This window comes from Papaver somniferum, chromosome 10 (assembly GCF_003573695.1).
Source record: "Papaver somniferum cultivar HN1 chromosome 10, ASM357369v1, whole genome shotgun sequence".
NCBI classification, from domain to species: Eukaryota; Viridiplantae; Streptophyta; class Magnoliopsida; order Ranunculales; family Papaveraceae; genus Papaver; species Papaver somniferum.
In genome coordinates, this window is record NC_039367.1 from 152435939 (window position 1) to 152458148 (window position 22210).

General features: G+C 34.9%; 1 protein-coding gene and 1 long non-coding RNA gene across 11 annotated transcripts; both read right to left on the minus strand.

The window, feature by feature from the left end:
- Positions 1 to 10291: 10291 nt before the first annotated feature.
- LOC113319664 lies at positions 10292 to 14104 on the minus strand. Of its 8 annotated transcripts, none has more exons than XR_003345735.1 (10): positions 13855 to 14104; positions 13684 to 13749; positions 12755 to 13582; positions 12398 to 12512; positions 12212 to 12279; positions 12042 to 12129; positions 11691 to 11744; positions 11513 to 11596; positions 11267 to 11371; positions 10292 to 10513 (listed from the first exon to the last, which is right to left on the minus strand). XR_003345735.1 is itself a non-coding variant. In XM_026567909.1 (5 exons), the coding sequence occupies exons 2-5, from the start codon at positions 13716 to 13718 to the stop codon at positions 12394 to 12396; spliced, it is 309 nt and encodes a 102-aa protein (XP_026423694.1). In that variant the 5' UTR covers positions 13719 to 13749; positions 13855 to 14104; the 3' UTR covers positions 12288 to 12393. The 8 variants fall into 8 exon arrangements, 1 of the variants encoding a protein (XP_026423694.1); XR_003345736.1 differs by lacking the exon at positions 10292 to 10513 and having other exon boundaries at positions 11005 to 11371; positions 12755 to 12848; positions 12987 to 13582; XR_003345738.1 differs by lacking the exon at positions 10292 to 10513 and having other exon boundaries at positions 11005 to 11371; positions 12398 to 12520; positions 12755 to 12848; positions 12987 to 13582.
- A 16-nt stretch (positions 14105 to 14120) lies between these two features.
- LOC113319665 lies at positions 14121 to 15158 on the minus strand. Of its 3 annotated transcripts, XR_003345740.1 has the most exons (5): positions 15101 to 15158; positions 14833 to 14956; positions 14610 to 14680; positions 14323 to 14530; positions 14121 to 14226 (listed from the first exon to the last, which is right to left on the minus strand). It is a non-coding gene; the product is annotated as an uncharacterized LOC113319665 (long non-coding RNA). The 3 variants fall into 3 exon arrangements; XR_003345739.1 differs by lacking the exon at positions 15101 to 15158 and having other exon boundaries at positions 14833 to 15048; XR_003345741.1 differs by lacking the exon at positions 15101 to 15158 and having other exon boundaries at positions 14775 to 15048.
- Between the last annotated feature and the right edge of the window lie 7052 nt (positions 15159 to 22210).

A 22210-nucleotide genomic window follows, 5' to 3' on the forward strand; every position in this document is an offset into this window, starting at 1 on the left:
GGGACATTCAATGCTCGTGGTAGTTTGTGTAACTCCATTGAAGTCGTGGTATTGGGCATAAATATACCCCCCAGATGTGCCATGTAAACATTATTTAACCTTTTCCATTGAGATAGTTGAAAAGGCTTTCACAATCACCTCTTATGTTAAATTGTTTGATGTTCTTTTCTTTGGCGTAATATAGGCTGCTTGAAGAATGCCTACCGCTTCTGCTTCTTGTGGGTCAGAGCTTGTTGATGGTCTTGCTCTTTCTCCTTATACTTCACCTATTAAATTTATTACAATTAAAGAAAAAATACAGTATGATAATTCTAAAACCCATGTAGCATCTACATTGATCTTAAGATAGTGGGTTGTTGGTGCAGTCCATGGGGTTTTTGGTTTTTTCATAGATTTTTTCCGTCCTTTATGTGAAGAAGTTTTCCTAGACCAATATAAAGTATGTTTCTGGATTTCTATTGATAACTGAAAAGTTGTTTTATATTTATCCTCAAATACTCTGTCGCATCTTTCCTTCCAAATAAACCACATTTTAGTTAGAAAGAATTTTATTCATGTCATTTGATTTATGTTATGAAACCATTATTTACAAAGATCAAAAATATTAAACGATGAATCAAATTGAATTATAATTAGGTTAGGTCCTTGTTCCCAGACAGATTTTGCATAATTGAAGTGAAAGAGTAGGTTTTCTGTTGTTTCAAGTTCTTCTCCATACACGGACAAGAAGGATCATTGTCTTTTACTTTTCCAAATAAATTTGTATTAGTGGGCAAAGAATTTTGGATGCACTTCCAAAAGAAAACTTTTATTCTCCCAGAAATTTTTAGTGTCCACATGTTGGAGTATTTCAACGAAGCAATCGAGTATTTCGCAAGAACGAAGCAAGTAACCAGCATTTGACCATTCAGTTCAGTATTTCATGAACACAAAGAAGAAGATTACGATTTTTTTCTTGATTCCTTCTTCAACATTTAAGTATAATCAGGTATTGATAACTTTGAGAAACCAAAACCAAAAAGAACATCCATAAGGAACTTTTCACTTAGTAAAACTAAGTCGTTAACAAGGTTTTGGTATCATTCAAGTAATAACATACCATTTAATATGCTATCCACAACTATCTAGCTCTGTAAATTTAGGACCTCCCAGCCTCTCTTGCTACCAAGTATAACTTTCCTATGACTTGTAAAACAGCAACAAATGCAATGAACCTAAATACCTGATGCTCATTACAAGTTCAACATTAGGAGAAATCTTCAGTCCAGGTGCATCATCGGTGTAAAACTGGAGCAACGACCACCACTTGTTTCTTTCTCCTGCCAAGACATGCAACTTCTTCTGCACTTCCCCTTGGTAGAGCAGCTCCATTCAAAACCATTTTGTCTGAAACAATTTCCAAGCATATTAAGATTGAATATCTTAAAATATTTTAAGCGGTAGAGAAACACAAGTTCTGAACAACATAACATATAATACAAGATGGGGAGAGTATTGTGTTATATTTGAAATGGCCAAGTTGTATCATTACTAGCTCAGCTGCTCAACAACTAAGTTACATTTGAAATGGCCAAGATGCAAATCGTGCCGATGCATACAATATAAAATACCAAAGCTTACAAAGATGCCTCCATGAGGATTTTCCAGTTAATTATCAGTACTAAGAGAATCAAAATAACAGTCTTGACAAAAGCTAGCAAAAGACATACGTAATAAGATTGATACTTTACCTATATTGTTCTCCGCGCACATTGCACAAGACCCTTAGTTATGCCAAACATGAAGTACCCATATCACTGTGTTTTATTTTTAATATTCCATTTATACGAGAATTCAACATCAGTTCTCTATATCTTTTGTTCTTTGGATCATATAAAACGAATCTTGATCAACAATCAATAAAATTTCATTGTTCTTGAAACTCCATAAGAATTCTACTCGCGTGCTACTAGTTATACTCTCCTGCGTAATGGAGAAACTTTTAGTCCAAGATTCTGTCACCCCATATTCTTGCATCATCCATATATCAATCCGTACATTAGAAACATGATGAAAATCTAAAAGTAAGCATGATATGAATACTCCCACATGTAATCGGAGCTTATTTCCTTCTAAAGGTTCTTCTGGATGTGGCATAAGGCCTTCTGGAAATGCTACCTTCTCGAATATCTCATCCACAATGCCAAAACGGACAAGTACATGTACATTGCAGCTTTATTCAAAGGTGCGCACAACCCAATAAAGACCTCCATTAAAGAGTACTCCTTCACAAGCTTGATCATAACAAAGACAGTATGGTACGTTTTCTGTGCATTTCCAAGAATTTGATTCTGATGTATAGACATCAACATCAGAACAGTTTGAATCCCAGTTGGTCACAATCCTTATCAATTTGTGATCGCCAGTCATGTAATCATAACCAAACCCATAGCCTTTAATGTCAGCATTGTTCACTTCTCGTGGCAATGGAATTTTCTTGTACCATTTTGTTGACAGATTCCACAAACAAAAATTTTCGCAACTATTTGTAATACAAGTATAACGTATCCAAACGAAGCCATCATATGAAGACGTTAAAAACCGAACTTTAACAGTTTTAGTTGTATAAGGGTAATCCACCTGAAACTTAAACTCCTGAAATTCGCATATTGTTGCTGATGATATTGATAACGGAAATAAAGATGATACTGACTTATAATCAATCGCATACTTTTTCTTACTTTTAGCCATGTTAAACACAAGTCTAGCACCGTTTTTTTATATGACCAAGCTCATTATGCATATTTTGAAAACTAGTGGTATCAAGTAAGGTACACATAGACTTACTCACACACCTGAAATCGCAAAATACACTTCCTTGGTAGCCTTGAGAAGATTTCTAGGAGCATCTCTTCTGGGCGGTTTGACATTGTTGCTTCTTTCTTCTTCAACTTCACTTTGTGGGAGAGGAAGAGGAGGAAGAAGAAGAAAATATGGTTTATAAAGAAGAAAGAAGAGAATAGGGTTTTATATAACTTACTAGGTATCACCGAGGACTTGCTGCCCCGGCTCAACCTCCCCTTTTTGTGTACATATTTATACATACACACCAACCATGTCTCTAAAAAAATCGTAAAACGCTTACTGTTATTATCATCCTAAAATAAGATTTGCATATAGAAATCACGTTAATCTTATCTTCTCTGGTGGGTATCAAACAGTTCTGCACCTTTAATTGTTAATAATTTCAGCATATGTATCGCATGTATTCTAAGTTTATACGTAAGTGCCGATATGAGTTTATAACTTGGGATATATTTTCTTTTTACGGTCTTGCTTTTACGAAGAAAGATCCTACGGCCGGGCTCAACTTCTGATTACTTTCATGCATTATGTAGGCTTCGATATTTAACACTTGGTTTTTAGCTTGATATCTCTCGTGAAAATACTTTAAAATATTATTAATGTGCTTCTATATGTTATCTAGGTATCACATTGATAAAACCTGGGTTGTATTATCTAGGTACCACCATTGATGATTACCTAATTTTTTATTGGTTCATATACAGTAGAAATTAATTTTTTTATTGATATAGTCTCCTGATGCAAGTCTGCTTAAATTGATTTTGCAGTTTTAGTATGTAATAAAAGTTATATATATTAGACCATTATAAAATAATCAATGATAAATGAATAATCACGATAAGATTTTTTTTTTCCCAGCCCTGGATAGATATAACTTACTAAGTTGATAATTCGCTAAATTTGTAACTTAATAAAAATTTAAAATTCACTATAGGTCCTTTATGTATAAAAATTAATAAATCTCTAATTTGTATAAATGAATTCTACATTTATGCTAATTTGGTAGTAAATAATTGAAAAGTGACTTCTTTTTTTTTTGAAATTTATGTCCCATTGTATGTCATCTTGGTAATTTTTCAACATTAGAAGAGTTTCTTTTTGTTTGTTATTTTTCTGAATGAGCTTAGGAAGAGTTTTTTTATGTTGTTGCTTCATTATGAAATAAAAAAACTATTCAATATCTTTTCAGTTGTCTATCCTAACTTATTTATGTGAATGTGGCTTTATACTACATTTTCATTTTCATCTTTAACTTCCACATCATCATTTTCCTCGTCAATCAACAAATATGAAATTTTTTTCTCGGAGATGGTTCAATAGGTATTTAACATCAACTTTGTTGCCGTAATTCAATTCATTGACTAATTTTTTTTAGAAGTATGTAAGAGCATTTTGGTAAATTAATACTTATTATAGGTTACAACGCAGTTTATCTTCTATTCTGCACACTTACGTTTTCTTAAATTCATTGACCTCTGGTATATCCAAATTGAACAACACTCTGGATACGGTGGTCGTAGTTAATGCAAGTGTATTTGTTGTAATGTATAATTGTATATCAGGTGAATTAAAAATATTAATGTCAGCACATGATGTGGTTAATTAGTAACGGACCACTAATCTCGAAACTCGCTTAATTGCTCGTGGTCCTCTTCATTACCCCGGTACTCAACATGATATAACTTTAAAACAAACGTACTTTTTATCTTCGATGATTATCTCTCTTTTGAACTTCGTCGGACCCTTTTTGACCATCGAATGCCTCCATAGTAATACCTGAAATAGATTTCAATCTCCCAATCACTACACCAGATCCAGGTTTTTGTCACAGGGTATATATGTTATTAATTACATTTGTAACACATATATGCCGTTGCAGAAACGTTGTGATTAACATTGTTATAAATTTTTGCCACATTTTTTCTGTGACAATGATAAAATAGAGCCACGTTTACTTGCCGTTACAATAGTTTATAGTAACAGTTTACCTAATTTTTGGGGTGCGACACGTGTTTTATTTGCCACAATTATTTTAACGGTTTTAAATGTTACTCCATATTTATAACAATTAACTGATAGACACATTTTTGTGTCTAAATTGTCCTCAATGTCTGCTTAGTTGGAATTCGATTTTCGTGCTAATATGGTGTTTTTATGTATTTTTAGGTATTTTTGGAAATAAACATTTTCGAAAAGAATCGGCTCAAAAAAGTTGCTAAAGGCACCCTCGGAAGATAGGTGTTAAACTGAATCTCAGTATGGTTAAGGGGAAACCCAATTGCTATAGGGGGAAACCCTTCTTCTTCATTTCAAATTCATTTTTTTTAAGGGAAGAAGAGTTCACTCCTGGCAGTTTTCTCGATCGGATTTTGGATGGGTTAGTGGTAGACTAAATCGCTGAAACTTCATGGGTGGACGTGATATAGCCTAAAAGGCTTGGTATGGGCCTTTGGTTGACCCAAATTGGTTAGAAATCGAGTTAGAAGGAAACATAGAAGCACGAGTTTTGCAGGAGAATATCACGGGATTACGCAAGATTTAGACGTGTAATGCTTGTGCTTGGATTGTGCCAAACTGGAGCAGAAACGTGTAGAAATCAAATAAGGATAGTTTACAGTAACAGACGCGTGAAGAATAAGAAAAAGGAAATAAAAATATCTCCGAGGCTGGCAGAGTTAAGGAGAATTATTACGAGTTATTACAAGAGATTTTCATCGCATGTTGTGTATAAATAGCGTCTTGGGGTAGCAGAGAAGAAAACAGAGAGTTTGGTATAGGAATAGAGCACCACAGAGTCGAAAAATCAAGATGCAGAAACTCCATTTCTGCTGCTGCAAAGCTGAAGAACACGAAGAACAGACTTACCAGGACAGTCGTTTTCCAACAGTGACAGCGACACAAGGACGACAGACTTATTTGCTACAGCGTTTGCGACACAGAGTCATGGGTCTTAGAGAAATAGTAACAGTGACACATCCTTTGTATCGTTTTTTTGGTTTGTAACATTAACCGAGTGACACCTAAATGTATTGCTTATAATTTTGTAACAAATCCTTTGTGGACACGTGACATCATGTTAATATGCACACCAAGATAATGACACGTGGTTCTTTTTAGTTACATTTGTTGTAACAATTAAACCTGTGACATTTCTTTAAATTACAATTAAAAAAATGGATAGCTGGTGTAGGATGTTATTACTGGAAACGGAAGAAACCCCACATAGATAAAACTTCTCAAAGGAGGAATATGATTATTCAAAGTCTGTCCTCTTTTTTCTTCAGACGAGGACATATATAGGCCTTATTAGGCTTAATGACAATATCTTCTAAGATTAATGCAAATAAAAGGAAATCTACCCAAATACGATATCATGCAAGATATATCTTATTTCTTAACAAAAATAACAAACATGCAGATATTCATGCATGGTTAACGAATATTCTTTTGCTGATCTCTTCCTTCTAATTAAGATTCTGCCATATCTTGCACTACATCATTCTCCCCGGGAAAGAGGAAATTCGCCCTCGAATTATGCAGGTTAGGAAGACATCATCGGACGAGTCGCCGTGGTAGGGAATTAGATGACGCACATTGAACACATCAGCCGTATGAATATGACTGGGAAGCTTCAGACGGTAAGCATTGGGGTTGAGTTTTTCAATAATTTCAAATGGACCAATCTTGCGAGGACCCAACTTGTTGTATGTACCCGCCGAAAAACGTTCCTTAATGAGCACAGCCCAAACGAAATCACCTACCTCAAATTCAACATGACGACGATGCTTATCAGCGGCCGTTTTATATTTGGCAGAAGAAACTACCAAATTTTGAGCAGCAATCTCATGACTGTGTTGAAGATTCTCCACTAACGCATCCGCAGTGGTATGCACACGTTGTAGGTATGGAACCGGTGCTAGGTCGAGTGAGGAACAAGGGTTAAACCCACAGACCACTTGAAAAGGACTAAACCCTGTGCCCCTATGAATTGCTCTATTGAAAGCGAATTCAGCTTGAAACAGATGTTGATCCCATTGCTTAGTGTGAGACCCAACCAAACTACGAAGTAAATTCCCAAGATAACGGTTCACTACCTCTGTCTGCCCATCCATTTGTGGGTGATAAGCGCTGCTGAATTTTAGCTCCGTACGTAACAATTTCCAAAGACATCTCCAAAAATGACTAAGAAATTTAGAATCACGGTCAGATATGATGGATTCCGGAAGACCATGCAGACGGTACACATTTCTGAAAAATAATAGCGCCACATTAACCGCGTCCGTAGTCTTCTTGCATGCTACAAAATGTGACATCTTGGAAAATCTGTCAACTATAACAAAAACAGAATCCATTCCCTGTTGAGTGCGCGGCAAACCGACGACAAAGTCCATACTAATATCAGTCCATGGCTTCGAAGGAATTGGTAACGGCATATAAAGACCCGCATTCGTAGTTGACCCTTTAGAGACCTGACAGACGTGACAACGGGAGACAAATCGTTGTACCTTCTTAAACAGACATGGCCAAAAATAGGAGAAAGAGATCAGTTGGAATGTTTTGTCACGACCAAAGTGACCTTCGTTATGTATCTCCTGGATGATATTCAACCGCAAGCTACAGGACGGGATGCACAGTCGAGTTCCTTTGAAGATAAATCCGTCCAACAAGGAGGATTGTGTACTGTTGCCTGCACGTACAACTTCCAATATGACAGAAAAATATGGGTCTGATTGGTATAATGTCGCAAACGAGTCAAACCCCAATAATTCAGTCCGAAGTTATGTTAAGAGGCTACGACGACGACTCAGACCATCAGCCACATGTTTTTGAGTACCAGCTTTGTGTTTGAGGACGAACGTGAAATCTTGCAGATAACTAGCCCACTTAACCTGTCGTGCACTCATCTTTTCTTGATTAGCTATGTGCTTGAGGGCGTCGTGGTCGGTAAATAAAACAAAGTCGGAATGAATCAAATAATGACGCCAGTGCTTAAGAGTCTGTATGATAGCATAAAATTCCAATTCGTACGTGCTATAATTACGTTTGGCTCCATTCAACTTTTCACTGAAAAAGGCGACCGGCTTACCTGTTTGGCTTAAGACGGCACCAATACCAACCTTAGAGGCGTCTGTGTGTACTTCGAACGGCAAAGAAAAATTGGGTAAAGCTAATATAGGAGCCGAACAAAGCTTCTCTTTAAGCAAGATGAAGCTTGTTGTCGCCTCTTCTGTCCATGCAAATTTACTATTCTTCATGCAGTCGGTGATTTCCGCTGCTATCGTGCTAAAATGGGGAATAAATCTCCTATAAAAAGACGCAAACCCGTGAAAACTCCGAGCCTCATGGATTGTTTGGGGGAAAGGCCAAGTACGGACATCATCAACCTTAGACTCATCCACCGAGATGCCATCCTTGGATATGACGTATCCAAGAAACAGAATACGATCCGTACAAAAAACACACTTCTTTGGAGCAGCAAAGAAATGTTGTTGGCGTAAAACTACTAAGACCTCACGAAGATGACACAAGTGACAATCCAAGTTAGTACTATAAACCAATATGTCATCGAAATAAACGACAACAAACTTACCCAAAAATGGTTTTAATACTTCATTCATTACGCGCATAAATGAACTAGGAGCATTGGAGAGACCAAACGTCATCACCAACCATTCATAAAGTCCTTCCCTCGTTTTAAAAGCGTTCTTCCATTCATCTCCTGGCCGTATATGAATCTGATGGTAGCCACTACGCAAATCCAATTTGCTAAAAACCGTAGCACCATGAAGCTGGTCAAGTATATCGTCTAATCGAGGAATAGGAAAACGATACTTTACCGTAATCTTATTAATTGCACGACTATCCACGCACATGCGCCATGTACCATCCTTCTTAGGAATGAGCAACGCCGGAACTGCGCAAGGGCTGAGACTCTCTCTGATAAGGCCTTTGGCTAATAACTCCCTCACTTAACGTTGTAGTTCCATATATTCTTTTGGACTCATGCGATAATGAGATCAATTATGAAGCACTGAACCAGGAACCAAGTTTATCCGGTGCTGAATAGCTCGAGAAGGAGGCAAACCCTCTGGAAGATTAACTGGGAAGATATCCTCAAAGTCCGATAATAGCTCCTGCACACATGTCGTAACTTCCATAGCAGCTGTAGCCTCACGAGAGAGACCACACAAGAGGAACACCATCCCCTCAGTGAGCATCTCGTTCTCAAGCGGACGCCAAGAAAGAAAATTGGAAGCCACGGGAGAAACAGGTGCGTGTACTGCCACATTGGCAGGAACCAGCGTAACACGAGTATGCTTAAGTATGAATGAGTAGGTGTTCAGCTTACCCTCATGAGTCACTGCTCTATCGTATTGCCATGGTCGACCCAACAGCAGATGACAGGCATCCATCACCACGACATCACACCACACGGCATCTTCATAGACAGAACCAATGGAAAACTTCACAAGACAACGTCTGGAAATAGTTACCTCGGATCCTTTACTAAGACAGTGAAGGGAATATGGGCTAGGATGTTTTTCCGTGGGAAGCTTGAGTTTCCGAACAGCCTCATCAGATACCACGTTTTCACAGCTGCCAGAATCAACGATCAAACAACACACCTTGCCTGCAATAGTACACGTTTTCTGGAAGATGTTCTTGGTCACCTGGCAGGAACACCTCATCGAACTCAGCTGTTGTCTCCTCCGCATCAGCAAAGATATCAGCAGCAGTATCCACTTCTGCAAGCAAAGCCTTACCCGGTCTTCCAGCCTTGCGACACTCGTTTGCCAAGTGATTCGGATCTCCACAACGATATCACTTAGGACCAGACTTCGTAGGCATACTAACAACCTGTTGTGCGGAAGCAGTATGAGAAGAAGAAGTCGTAGGACGGCCATTTGCTGCCCGAATCGACTTACGAGATAGTTGTTTCTCCAATCGCAAAGCACGCTGATGAACCTCAGACACAGAATAATAGTCAAACAGATTAAGGGTATCTTGAAAAGTCTCACGCAAACCCCCTAAGTATCGATAGACAAGTCGGTCTTCGGTGTCTGTAATACCTGATCGTGTGACCAAATCATATAACTCTTTCGTATATTCATCAATTGACCGAAAACCCTGACGAAGATTTTGTAAACGAATATAGAGTTCCCTCGTATAGTTAACGGTAAAAAGGCCGAACGCATGCACTTTTCAATCCTAATCCAGGAAGAAATAGGAGTTTTACCTTGCTGAATTCGAGACGCTTTCAACTGACGCCACCAAACAGCAGCCCTTCCTCGAAAGCGCGTAGCCACAAGCGGAACCACTCGACAATAGAGAACCAGTCGATACAATCTTCCGGTGATAAACCGCTACCATGAAACTCAGGAATCTCTATGCGGAATGATGATTCCCAACTCCTAGAATCACGCTCACGCCCAGCAAAGGGGTTTTCAATATCATTATCGTCATCTGTTCCATCCGAATTGGATTCATCCGTAGGAGGACGACGGCGCTCATGTCGTTGTAACAATGTTGCTACTTGACCGGCGAGCTGCTCAACCGTGCGTGATAATTCATCGTACCTAGTTCTCTCCATCACCTCATCAAATAGAGCTTCGCGAGGACCACCTTGACCTCTACCACGAAACATGTTGGAAGGATCGATACCCTGATTCTGAATACCAAATGGTGTAGGATGTTAGTACTGGAAACGGAAGAAACCACACATAGATAAAACTTCTCAAAGGAAGAATATGATTATTCAAAGTCTGTCCTCTTTTTCTTCAGACGAGGACATATATAGGCCTTATTAGGCTTAGTGACAATATCTTCTAAGATTAATGCAAATAAAAGGAAATCTACCCAAATACGATATCATGCAAGATATCTCTTATTTCTTAACAAAAATAACAAACATGCAGATATTCCTGCATGGTTAACGAATATTCTTTCGCTGATCTCTTCCTTACAAATAAGATTCTGCCATATCTTGCACTACATCAATAGCCCAGACCATTTTCATGGACCCGGGCTTCCAGTTTACAAGCCCACAATACAGTTCGGTATCATGGACCTGGACTTTCGATTTACAGGCCTGAAATACAAATAAACTGAAACACAATTGAATTTCCTTATTTCAATAAGCAAACAATACATATTCTCAGCAAACTATCCTGTACCTGGACTTCCAGTTTACAGGCCTGAAATACAAATAAATCTGAAACACAATTGAATTTTCTTACTTTCAATAAGCAAACTATACATATCCTTTGCAAACTATCCGGATTCTGCCATCCATACATTCACTACGAAACACAAATACAAAGGAATCCTTCTATTCATTATGAAATCTACCCAAAAACAATTCTAACAAACTATGCACATCCAATGCGATCTGTGTTCCATAAAGTGGTTGTTATTCAAGTACCTGGAGTTTACAAAGCCAAATTTCTTTCGAGTCGCTTGAATTGGAGCTTTCTTATAAATCAAAAGTCAAATACAAACCATCAAGGTTTCTTTATCTACGAGTTTGCTGCATAGTACATATAAAATGTGTAAGATGTTATTGTGAGATTACGACTTCTGTAAGCCATCTTTCTTTCCTATCTATTATATTTCATAAGACTGTTTTTCATTAACTGAAGTGAAATTTTTGTAGAGATAAATGGATTACCTCTTTAGAACCAAGAAATAAAAATACATAGTCAGCTCAAGTCGAGGCGTAAAAAATCCCTGCAAGCACAACATATGTTGTCCCCTAAAATTACAAACAGTGATCAGACCTAAACATCCCCTAACAAAGTTGTATTTTAGGATGACAAGAACTAAAAAATAGTGAATAAATACTTTACCTGTATATCACGATCGGAAAACTCCAAAGCATAATGATTTCTGAAGTTTTTGAACTGCAGAAAAAATTTAAAAGTCTATCAACTAAATATTGAATTTGTGAAAATATAGATTAAGGGACCAAGTAACACAAAATTCAGATTGGTGAAGAGTTTCTAGTATAGAGAGGAATTTACACAACAGGTATTCTTACTCCTAGGTTCGAATTTGAACCTGGGATGTTCAAATTTGGCCATTAACACCTGTGGGATTGCAATTAACTTCTCATATGATATTGATATAATGACAGTTATATAATCACACCAAGAATTGAATAATAACATGTGCTCATAAGCACAAATAAGCAACGTCACCTAGGATTCACAAGTAAGCATAATTTCTCATACGACTGCACTGTCATGGAAGTTCTGAACCCCCAAGACTCTAAGTATGCCACCAATCCTATGCAAACACAAACAACACTTGTCAACTAAAAACACATGCAAAGGTACCAACTCAGCTCAGTATTTCCCAAGTCTTTTACCAAAATGCATAACAGGTGTCAGTCGCCTTGTTCTCTCAGCCTTGTAAATCACCACCAATTGTTTGCCTCTACAGAATGAAATGTCAAAAGAGTAGTCAACTTATACTTAAAAAGTAACTCAGAATACATAAATACTATTTGGACCTCAAAATATTTGTATTAGTAGTAATATGACAGAAAATTCACCATTCCAACAACGATTTCATATCAATAACAAAAGATGTTGTCCCTTTGGACAAAACGTCATCTTCAATAAATCCCATCAAGCTTAGAGCTTCAAATGCGCAATATGTTCCACCACCTGCACCGCTAAACAAGTTTGGAATTGAGTATCATAAGAGATGAAATAACTATAAAATTGTTGAACATGAAACAAAAATGATACACAACATATATTGAATCAAAATAACGAAATCATGGTTACTGTACAACTTTGAAATATCTACGCAGATATTTGGAGTATGATCTCACTCATCATCATTCACTTAGTTCTTAAACAAAGAATGGCAATTAGGAAGTTGTATATTTGGAGTGTCATCTTACTTGTTATATAAGTTGACAAATATTTTCCCCCACTAATCATAAAGTTATCTGTTGTGCCTTCCCACCAGGATAATAAGCAGTGTAAGCAACCAATCTGAATTAGATAATAAACAATAAGATTATTAGTCTTAATAAGCTTCCTAAGAGAAACTCCTAGGAAATAACTTAGTTAATCAAATCCCAACACATAATATACAGGGAAGTAAATTTACAAGGAGAGTAGAAGACTTACATGTTTAAACAAATTTGTTCCTCGGGTAACAAAAATAATGATAGGTAGGGAAGCTAGAGTATAAGAGCTCTAGGATTATGCTATTCTATAAGAATCTATATGAGTTTATTTACAAGCCAGATCACAGTTACAGATAAAGAAATAACATTTGTTGTGTTGTTGCACTATTAGAATTATACAGAATTAAGGTCAACACACACAGATAGATATCAAAGAAACTTATGTGCTTTCAGTGACAGTTAACTCCATGCAATAGTTCTATGAGATTAAATCACAACAAATTGTATTCGATAACAAGATTTAGCAGTGTAGATCAATTATCGTATTTTCTACAAAATAGAAACTATAAAAAGAATTTTTCTTTTTCTAACAATTTGGAGGTTTTCCGTCATGTTTTAGTGAAATAGCGGTAAAGATCAAAAAAACTTATATGCTTTCAATCACAAGCATCATACCAGCATAAAGTCTTACTTTTGAAATCAGATTGGGGTATAAGTAAAGTAAAGGATATCGGTTATTTCATTGTGGATCATACCCAGGCGAGCAGCACAACCATTTCCAGTATTTTTACCTCGTTGTGTTCTCCATGATGTTCACTGCACAATTCAGATACAAGGGTCTGATATATGAGGAGACAAAAAAAACGAAAAGTAACTAAACCATTTGGAGGAATCCAATTCCATTATAGTTCACTAACTTGTAATGTAATAAGAACTTATTTGAAGTTCTCATTATATTCTCCTTGTCTTCTCATTGATGTTAACTGCAAAATTCAGGTGCGAGGTTTTGATAAGTAAACAATAATAAAAAGTAACTTTTGCTTACTTAAAAAGCGTAGAAGCATTAAAGAAACAAAAAACTATAACACCTGATGAAATACCCAAGAACTTCAATTGTTTTCACAGGTAGTCTTCCAAAGATGCACCTTTTCAACCACCTCTTGCTAATTTAGTTGATTCCTGACTATTCTTTACAATTAGAAAGACCATAGTCTTGTTAAAAGCAATGGTAAAGCCAACCCAATCAGCATGTGCTTTTCAGGACCTTCCCCTCACTCTTGGTACCTGTCCTCGCGATTTTTAAATAATCCCCATCTGTTAAAAATTAAACGAATCATTGGTAAAGAAATGTTACCAGCAGTAACAAAATATCTGTTGTATAGCATCCTCTTGTGAGCTCCACAATCCCTTTCATATAATTTTGCAGATCGTTTCCAACCCCCTTTTTAGACAATTGTACCCTGCAAACATGAAACGCATAGAGATCCCACAATTAGAATCATATACATAACCAAACTAAGCCATTCATCCATTTTTAACCAAAAACAATATCTTACATTTCTCGTTGTTTTCTTGTTTTGAATCTTCAACGATTTCTGGTTTAGCGTTTGAGTTTGAGACAAACCTAAACTCCGTATTAATCAAAATGTAGCAACAATACCATACAGTTGCATTACCATGGTCCAAATGGGCAAAGAGGGACGTGTTCCTGACATTACACTATAGGTCCATGATCCGACTAAGCTCTTCAGCTGTAAACTTCACCTGCAATAGCAAAAGAGTCAAAATGTGTCAGTTTGTAAAATCATCTGCAACATAAACATTGGTCTACGAAAAAGCTTACCATCTTGATACTGTAAATTAAAACTTCGCCACCATGGAATATCAATGAACCAATTTCGCAGTAGAGATTCCCTGAAACGTAAAATATATAAAACAGATAAACTAGTTAAATTACAGTTCCATCACTAATTAATGTTAATAAATTTAGATAAATTTTAATTATAACCTAGTAAGCTCAAGAAATACAGCATCAATAACACTAAGATTGCAAAAACATGAATAACCTCCTCTTCTTCTGCTTAACGAATACAACATCAATAACCTCCTCTTCTTCAGATTTAATACTATCCATTCCTCAACAAATCTATGCTCCTCTTCTCCAGATTCATATATAACCTTCACAACAGCCTTCGAAAACAAAAACCCACATCAGAAAACACTCATTATTATTAATAAAACAAAATCAAATCAATAGCCAAATCAAAATAGGGATATTGTAAGAAAAGTTTTTGTTTTAAGAAAAGACGGCATAAGTTGAAAGATTGACTTCACCAATAAAAACGAAGAAGAACCAATTTTTGTTGGAAAATAGAGGCTGCAGATTCTTTTCTTTTTGCTGATGAATTTAGGGTTTCTCCTGTTCGGGTTTCTGCGGTTCTTATTCTTCTATAAAAGACCTAATATAGCACAAAAAGAAACAGAATTAGAATTATGATAACAAAAAAATCTCGTAATCGATAAAAAGATCTACTGAAACTGAAATCTAAATTCATATTATGGAGACTGCGAAAATGAACAGACTACCCTTATCAAAAATAAGCAAAGTAAATATTACAGACTGTGAAAATGACTATTTTACCCTTACTGCAAATAAGTGCAATAAATACTATGGAGACTGTTAAAATGACCAGACTATCCTTAGCGGAAATAAGTAAAGTGAATATTACAGACAGTGAAAATGACCATACTACCCTTACTGCAAATAACTGCAATAAATATTATGGAGACTGTCAAAATGATCAAACTACCCTTATTGGAAATAAGTGCAATAAATACCTCACAGACTGTGACAACGACCATACCACCCTTTCTGGAAATTAGTGAACTAAATATTATGGAGACTGTGAAAATAACGAGACTACTCTTATCAAAAATACGTAAAGTAAATATTACAGACCGTGAAAATGACTATTTTACCCTTGCTGGAAATAAGTGCAATGAATATTATGAAGACTGTCAAAATGACCAGACTATCCTTATCGAAAATAAGTAAAGTGAATATTACAGACAGTGAAAATGACCATACTACCCTTACTGGAAATAAGTGCAATAAATATTATGGAGTCTGTGAAAATGACCAGACCACCCTTTTCGGATATGAGTAAAGTAAATATTATAGTCTGTAAAAATGACCATTTTACCCTTAGGGGAAATAAGTGCAATAAATGTTATGGAGAACGTGAAAATGACCAGACTACACTTATCGGAAATAAGCAAAGTAAATATCACTGACAGTAAAAATGACCAAATTACCCTTACTAGAAATTAGTGCAATAAATATCATGGTGACAAAAAAAATGACCAGACTACCCTTATCGGAAATAAGTTAAGTAAATATTATAGACTATAAAAATGACCATTTTACCCTTAATAGAAAATGACCATTTTACCCTTACGACCGTAAAGGTAAAATGGTCATTTTCACAGTCTCCATAATATTTATTGCACTAATTTCCATCAAGGGTAATATGGTCATTTTCACAGTTTGTAATATATAGTTTACTTATTTCCAATAAGGGTAGTCTGGTCATTTTCACAGTCTCCATAACATTTATTGCACTTATTTCCAGTAAGGTAAAATGGTCATTTTCACAGACAATAATATTTACTTTACTTATTTTTAATAAGGGCAGTTCAGTCATTTTAATAGTCTCCATGATATTTGTTGCAATAATTTCTAGTAAGGGTAATATGGTCGTCTTCTGAAATATTAACTTTACTTATTTTTAATAAGGGTAGTCTGGTCATTTTCACAGTATTGCACTAATTTCCATTAAGGGTAATATGGTCATTTTCACAGTTTGTAATATTTACTTTACTTATTTCCGATAAGGATAGTCTGGTCATTTTCACAGTCTCCATAATATTTATTGTACTAATTTCCATTAAGGGTAATAAAGTCATTTCCGTAGTTTCTAATATTTACTTTACTTATTTCCGATAAGGGCAGTTTGGTCATTTCCACAGTCTCCATAACATTTATTAACCTTATTTCCAGTAAGGGTAAAATGGTCATTCATTTTCACATACTATAATATGTACTTTTATTTTTTTGATAAGGGCAGTTTGGTTATTTTATAGTCTCCATGATGTTTATTGCATTAATGTCTAGTAATGGTAATATGGTCATTTTCACAGTCTGAAATATTAACTTTACTTATTTTTAATAAGGGTAGTCTAGTCATTTTCACACTCTCAATAATATTTATTGCACTAATTTCCAGTAAGGGTAATATGGTTATTTTCACAGTCTGTAATATTTACTTTACTTATTTTTGATATGAGTAGTTTGATAATTTTCATAGTCTCCATGATATTTATTGCACTTATTTCCAGTAAGGGTAATATGGTCATTTTCAGTCTGTAATATTTACTTTACTTATTTTCTATAAGGGTAGTTTTGTCATTTTCATAGTCTCTTTGATGTTCATTGCATTATTTCCAGTAAGGATAATATGGTCATTTTCACAGTCTGTAATATTTACTTTACTTATTTCTGATAAGGGTAGTCAGGTCATCTTCATAGTCTCCAAAATATTTATTACACTTATTTCCAGTAAGGGTAAAATAGTAATTTTCTTAGTATGTAATATTTACTTTACTTATTTTTTTATAAGGGTAGTTCGGTCATTTTCATAGTCTCCATGATATTTATTGCACTTATTTCTAGTAAGGGTAATATAGTCATTTTCATAGTCTCCATGATATTTATTGCACTTATTTCTACTAAGGGTAATATGGTCGTTTTTAAAATGTGTAATATTTCCTTTACTTATTTCCGATAAGGTAGTCTGGTCATTTTCATAGTCTCCATAATATTTATTGTAGTTATTTCCAGTAAGGGTAAAATGGTCATTTTCACAGTCTGTAATATTTCCTTTACTTATTTCTTATAGGGGTTGTATGGTTTTTCCACAGTCTGTAATATTTACTTTACTTATTTCCGATAAGGGTAGTCTGGTCATTTTGACAGTTTCCATAATATTTATTGCACTAATTTCTATTAAGGGTAATATGGTCATTTTCACAGTCTGTAATCTTTATTTCACTTATTTCTGATAAGGGTAGTCAGGTCATTTTCACAGTTTGCGTAATATTTTGTTGCAATTTTTCCATTAAGGGTAATATGGTCATTTTAACAGTCTGTAATATTTAGTTTATTTATTTTCGATAAGGGTAGTCTGGTCATTTTCACAATCTTCGGAATTTTTATTGCACTTATTTCGATAAGGGTAGTCTGGTAATTTTCACCGTCTTCGGAAGAAGCAGATATGTCAAAGTCAAATTTCTATAAAGTCATGACTTGTTGACTTGGTCTTGATCATGTTTTCTAATATTAAGAAAATTAAAAAGAAAAAGAAAAAGAAAAAGAAAAATGTATTTTGATTTAAAGAAATGAAATATAATTGTTAGTTTGTACAAATATGGGAAAATTAGTGATAACTAAAATGGAAAGTGTTATAATTTTGGGGTTGTTTTAGATGTGGTGAAATATTTGGGTGGAATCATCACTTTGAATTATAATTGTGATTGTCTGTAAAATTGTCAACAAATATTATTGTGACTAATAAAAGAATTTAATATTCCTAATTATTATCACGAATACAAAATTTAATACAGTTATAACTGTCACAGGACTTATCACAGGTGTATCTGTGACTGAAAAATAAATTGTGACAAAATCTTGGTTTTGGTGTAGTGAATGGCATATCCGAGCAACAATGCTACTCCCTCCGTTTCACAAAGACGGTCCGCTTTGACTTTCTCAAAATATTAAGGAGACCATATTATTTTACTTGACTACCCTTAGTTACTTACCTATTTTATTTTAATAAAAATACTAGCAATAAAGACAATCCAAGATTGTTATGAGAATTATAAATATGAAATATAAAAGGAAAATTTAAAAGATATCGAATTTATGAAGTATAAACTTTATAAGGAATATAATTTTTAGAGTTAAATGTATATTTCCTTAAAAGGAATGAAGGATATATTTGTTTCCTCAATTATACTAATAACTTTAATATTTTAGATTGGGTCACGTTAAAAATAGATTTATGATTATAAAGAATTCAAGGGTATATTAGAGAGTTCATTGAAAAAGTATGATTATAAACAGAAGTTGGACACAATTTTGAAACTGACGAAAAAAGAATACAGGACGGTCTTTCAGAAACAAAGGGAGTATCAATTATATGTATCTTGTGTACCTCAAATGAAAAATTAAAAGGTAGTTCAGTTTTATGGAGATAAAATGGGGTGTCGTTCAATTTTTTCAGTGCACTTTTAAAACCTATGAGAGTAAACTTATATTCAGGAAAGACGGATTCCCCATTGTGTAGTAGCTTCACTTTTGTGACCACAAAACGTGTTCATAGTCCACAATTCTGAAACTTTCTATTGAGGTAGAGAGATAACCTTTTGATGGAATATACATTCCCTTCCACCAACTAGTCTCAAATATTTCTATCGGGTTCGTTGGCACCTTTTGCATGCATCTGGGTTTCTTCGATTTGCAATAAACGTATTTGAGCATAACCATTAAAAATTTTATAATTCAAGAGATATGCATCAACATAGGGGATTTCTTACCTTTTTATCCGTTAACCGCAGTTCCAGCACGTACACATTCTTTTTCCTACAATTTTTTGATTTCAAGATCTTTAAAATCATTTCCTAACAACCATCTGATGACTCTGTAAGGCTCTAGGTCATCAAACAAAATATAGGCCATGTTTCCTACTATTTTATCTGTTGAACATACCTTAGGCAGAAACGTAATAAGTAACTCTTTAGCCCACTTGTAAAAACATAATATTTATATGCATAAGCATGGTTTTGCAAGAAGGCGATGAAACTTCCATATGTGATGAAGAAGAGGCGAAAGCAAAAAACTATGTTTAAAAAGAAGACTCTAAGTAATTTTTTAGAAGCTGATTGTTACATTGGGGGAATTCTGATTTTAAGATAGAGTTTTGATAATTTATTTTAAATGGATGGTTAGATTCTAATTTTAAGTTGATTTTCTGAATTGCCAACAAAGCTTGGAATTTCTTCCTCCATTTATCTGAGGGATACTTAACATCATCCTTTTGATTGTTCAGTTTCAAATTTTTATTTAAGATATAACTGTCTCGCAAAAGTTGTGGATATCTATCTCTTCAATGAAAATGATATACATCCCCCACTCTTTACCCCCACTTCCTTCCCCCATTAGGTGGCACTGTTCTTAACCATTGAATTCAATAATAATGGGACCCCCTGCTAATCTCAATCCAAGGGATTAAGGGTTAAGAAACGCCACCTAATGGGGGAAGGGACCGGAGATAAAGAGTAGGGGAAGTGATTATCATGTAAGTAGAGAAATAACTATTACACCAAGTAAAAGGTGATTTTATGTAGGGCATATGTCACATCAACTATACCCATATCACTAATATATTTCGGCAAATTAAAATAATAAATAGATGCAACCAAACAACAACTACAGAACAAAAATCAGATAATGCAAATTAGAATTATGAGTAAACTTGAAAATTACACATTCCTTAACGATGTTATTTACAATAATGCAACCATTTTGAGTCGTACCCAGTATTAGTGTTCCAAGACAAATACTTCACATTTGTTAAATAAAGAGGACTAAACAGACCAACAAAAAAAAATGTAAAACCTATTAAAGTCGAGAGAAAAAAAATCCTAACCATGGCGAGATGGGCTTCTGTTTCATTATTGGATAAAGTTTTATCAAAGTTCTAATCTCGTGGCTGAAAATATAAATACTTGGAAGGAGTTAACTGAATATCATTTTAGACAGTCCATGTCCATCATGCAAAAATAACCGATCTATGGCGAGATGGGCTTCTGATTAATTATTGAATAAAGTTTCATCAAAGTTCCAATATCGTGGCTGAAAATATATATACCTGGAATGAGTTAAGGGAGTTAACTGAATATCCTTTTAGGCAGTCCATCATACAAAAATAACCTAGCCAGAGTTAACTGAATATCTTTGAAGGAGTCCATCATACATACATACTCATACCATCAAAAATCAATGAACTTATTAACAGAAGAGAGTAAGCACTGATTTGGCTAAAAAAAATTTGATGTGAAAGCATATAGCAAAATTTTACCCTTTCTCCTTGTGCAGAGGTCACAAAAGATGATAAATATGAACATTAATATTGGGTCCTAGAATTTGACAAAAAGGAGCCTCTAGAGAGCCTTACAATCTGATACATTTTCTGCCTATATATACCTATACACTGGTAGCGTAAGTATAGAAGGTTTTGAATTTTGGCTTAATCAAATAACTATCAGTGGGAGTCGAACCCGCAATTGCATGGTAAAAACCATGTGCTCTACCATTTAAGCTAAGAACACTTGCATCTGTTTGGCTAAAAGATTTGATAACATGAGGTGATATGAAGATAGGGTTTTACCTCACACCATGCTTCATATACGCTAATAGCATATCAGAGTTTTATAATACCATCAGTCCACCTTACCTTGCCATGCTTTATTAGAAAACCCTTACCTTGCCAGCTTTTCAGCCTTAGCTTGAAAAATGAAAATGTCATCATTGAGTACTTACTGCAACCAAAATGCATGCATTATACGGTAAGGAGATTTTTAGATAGGAAAAAGACATCCTTAATAAATATAAAAAATTATAATGCCAGTGTCCTAAAAATCTCTAACAACATATAAAATTTCTCACTGGTCATAATTTAGAATTAATGCTTACTATTCTGAGCTCATAGTTTAAAATGGCTAACCTAGTCATTTATTGATCCAAAACTATAAACGGCTAGTTAGGGCCAAAATATTCTGATCCCATTGTTCATGGACATTCTACTCTAAATGCACTCTATCTTAAATGTATGATGCTCAAAAGTAAAAAAATATATCATTCGACACACATGTTTACCGGCTTCCTTTGCATCAAGAATTCCTAATAGTTTCTTCAAAGAGATATCCAGACAGACGCATTTGACCAAGATGGATGCAACATCCCTGGTTAAGAAACCATGATAAAATTCACATTCCATGAGATTATAAATGCACCTGAAGTCTCTATATCGTCAATAATAGGATTTAAAAAAATGATTGAATGTTGTACAACTGCTAACACTATAAATTCAAAAGCTCTTTTCCATTCTTGCCGCGACTTAAAGTAAATAAAGAAAGATATGTAGAGACACGCCCCACCATGCATTTCATATTCCATTAATATGTTAATTATTCCCGGACAATTTCGAGAAAGCAATGACCACTCATAGCACTTAAAGGCAGTAGGCAACTATGTATAAAGACGCGTACTCTAATTGAAACCTTAAAGTATACTTACATAAAAAATCCAGGTGAACTGTTTCA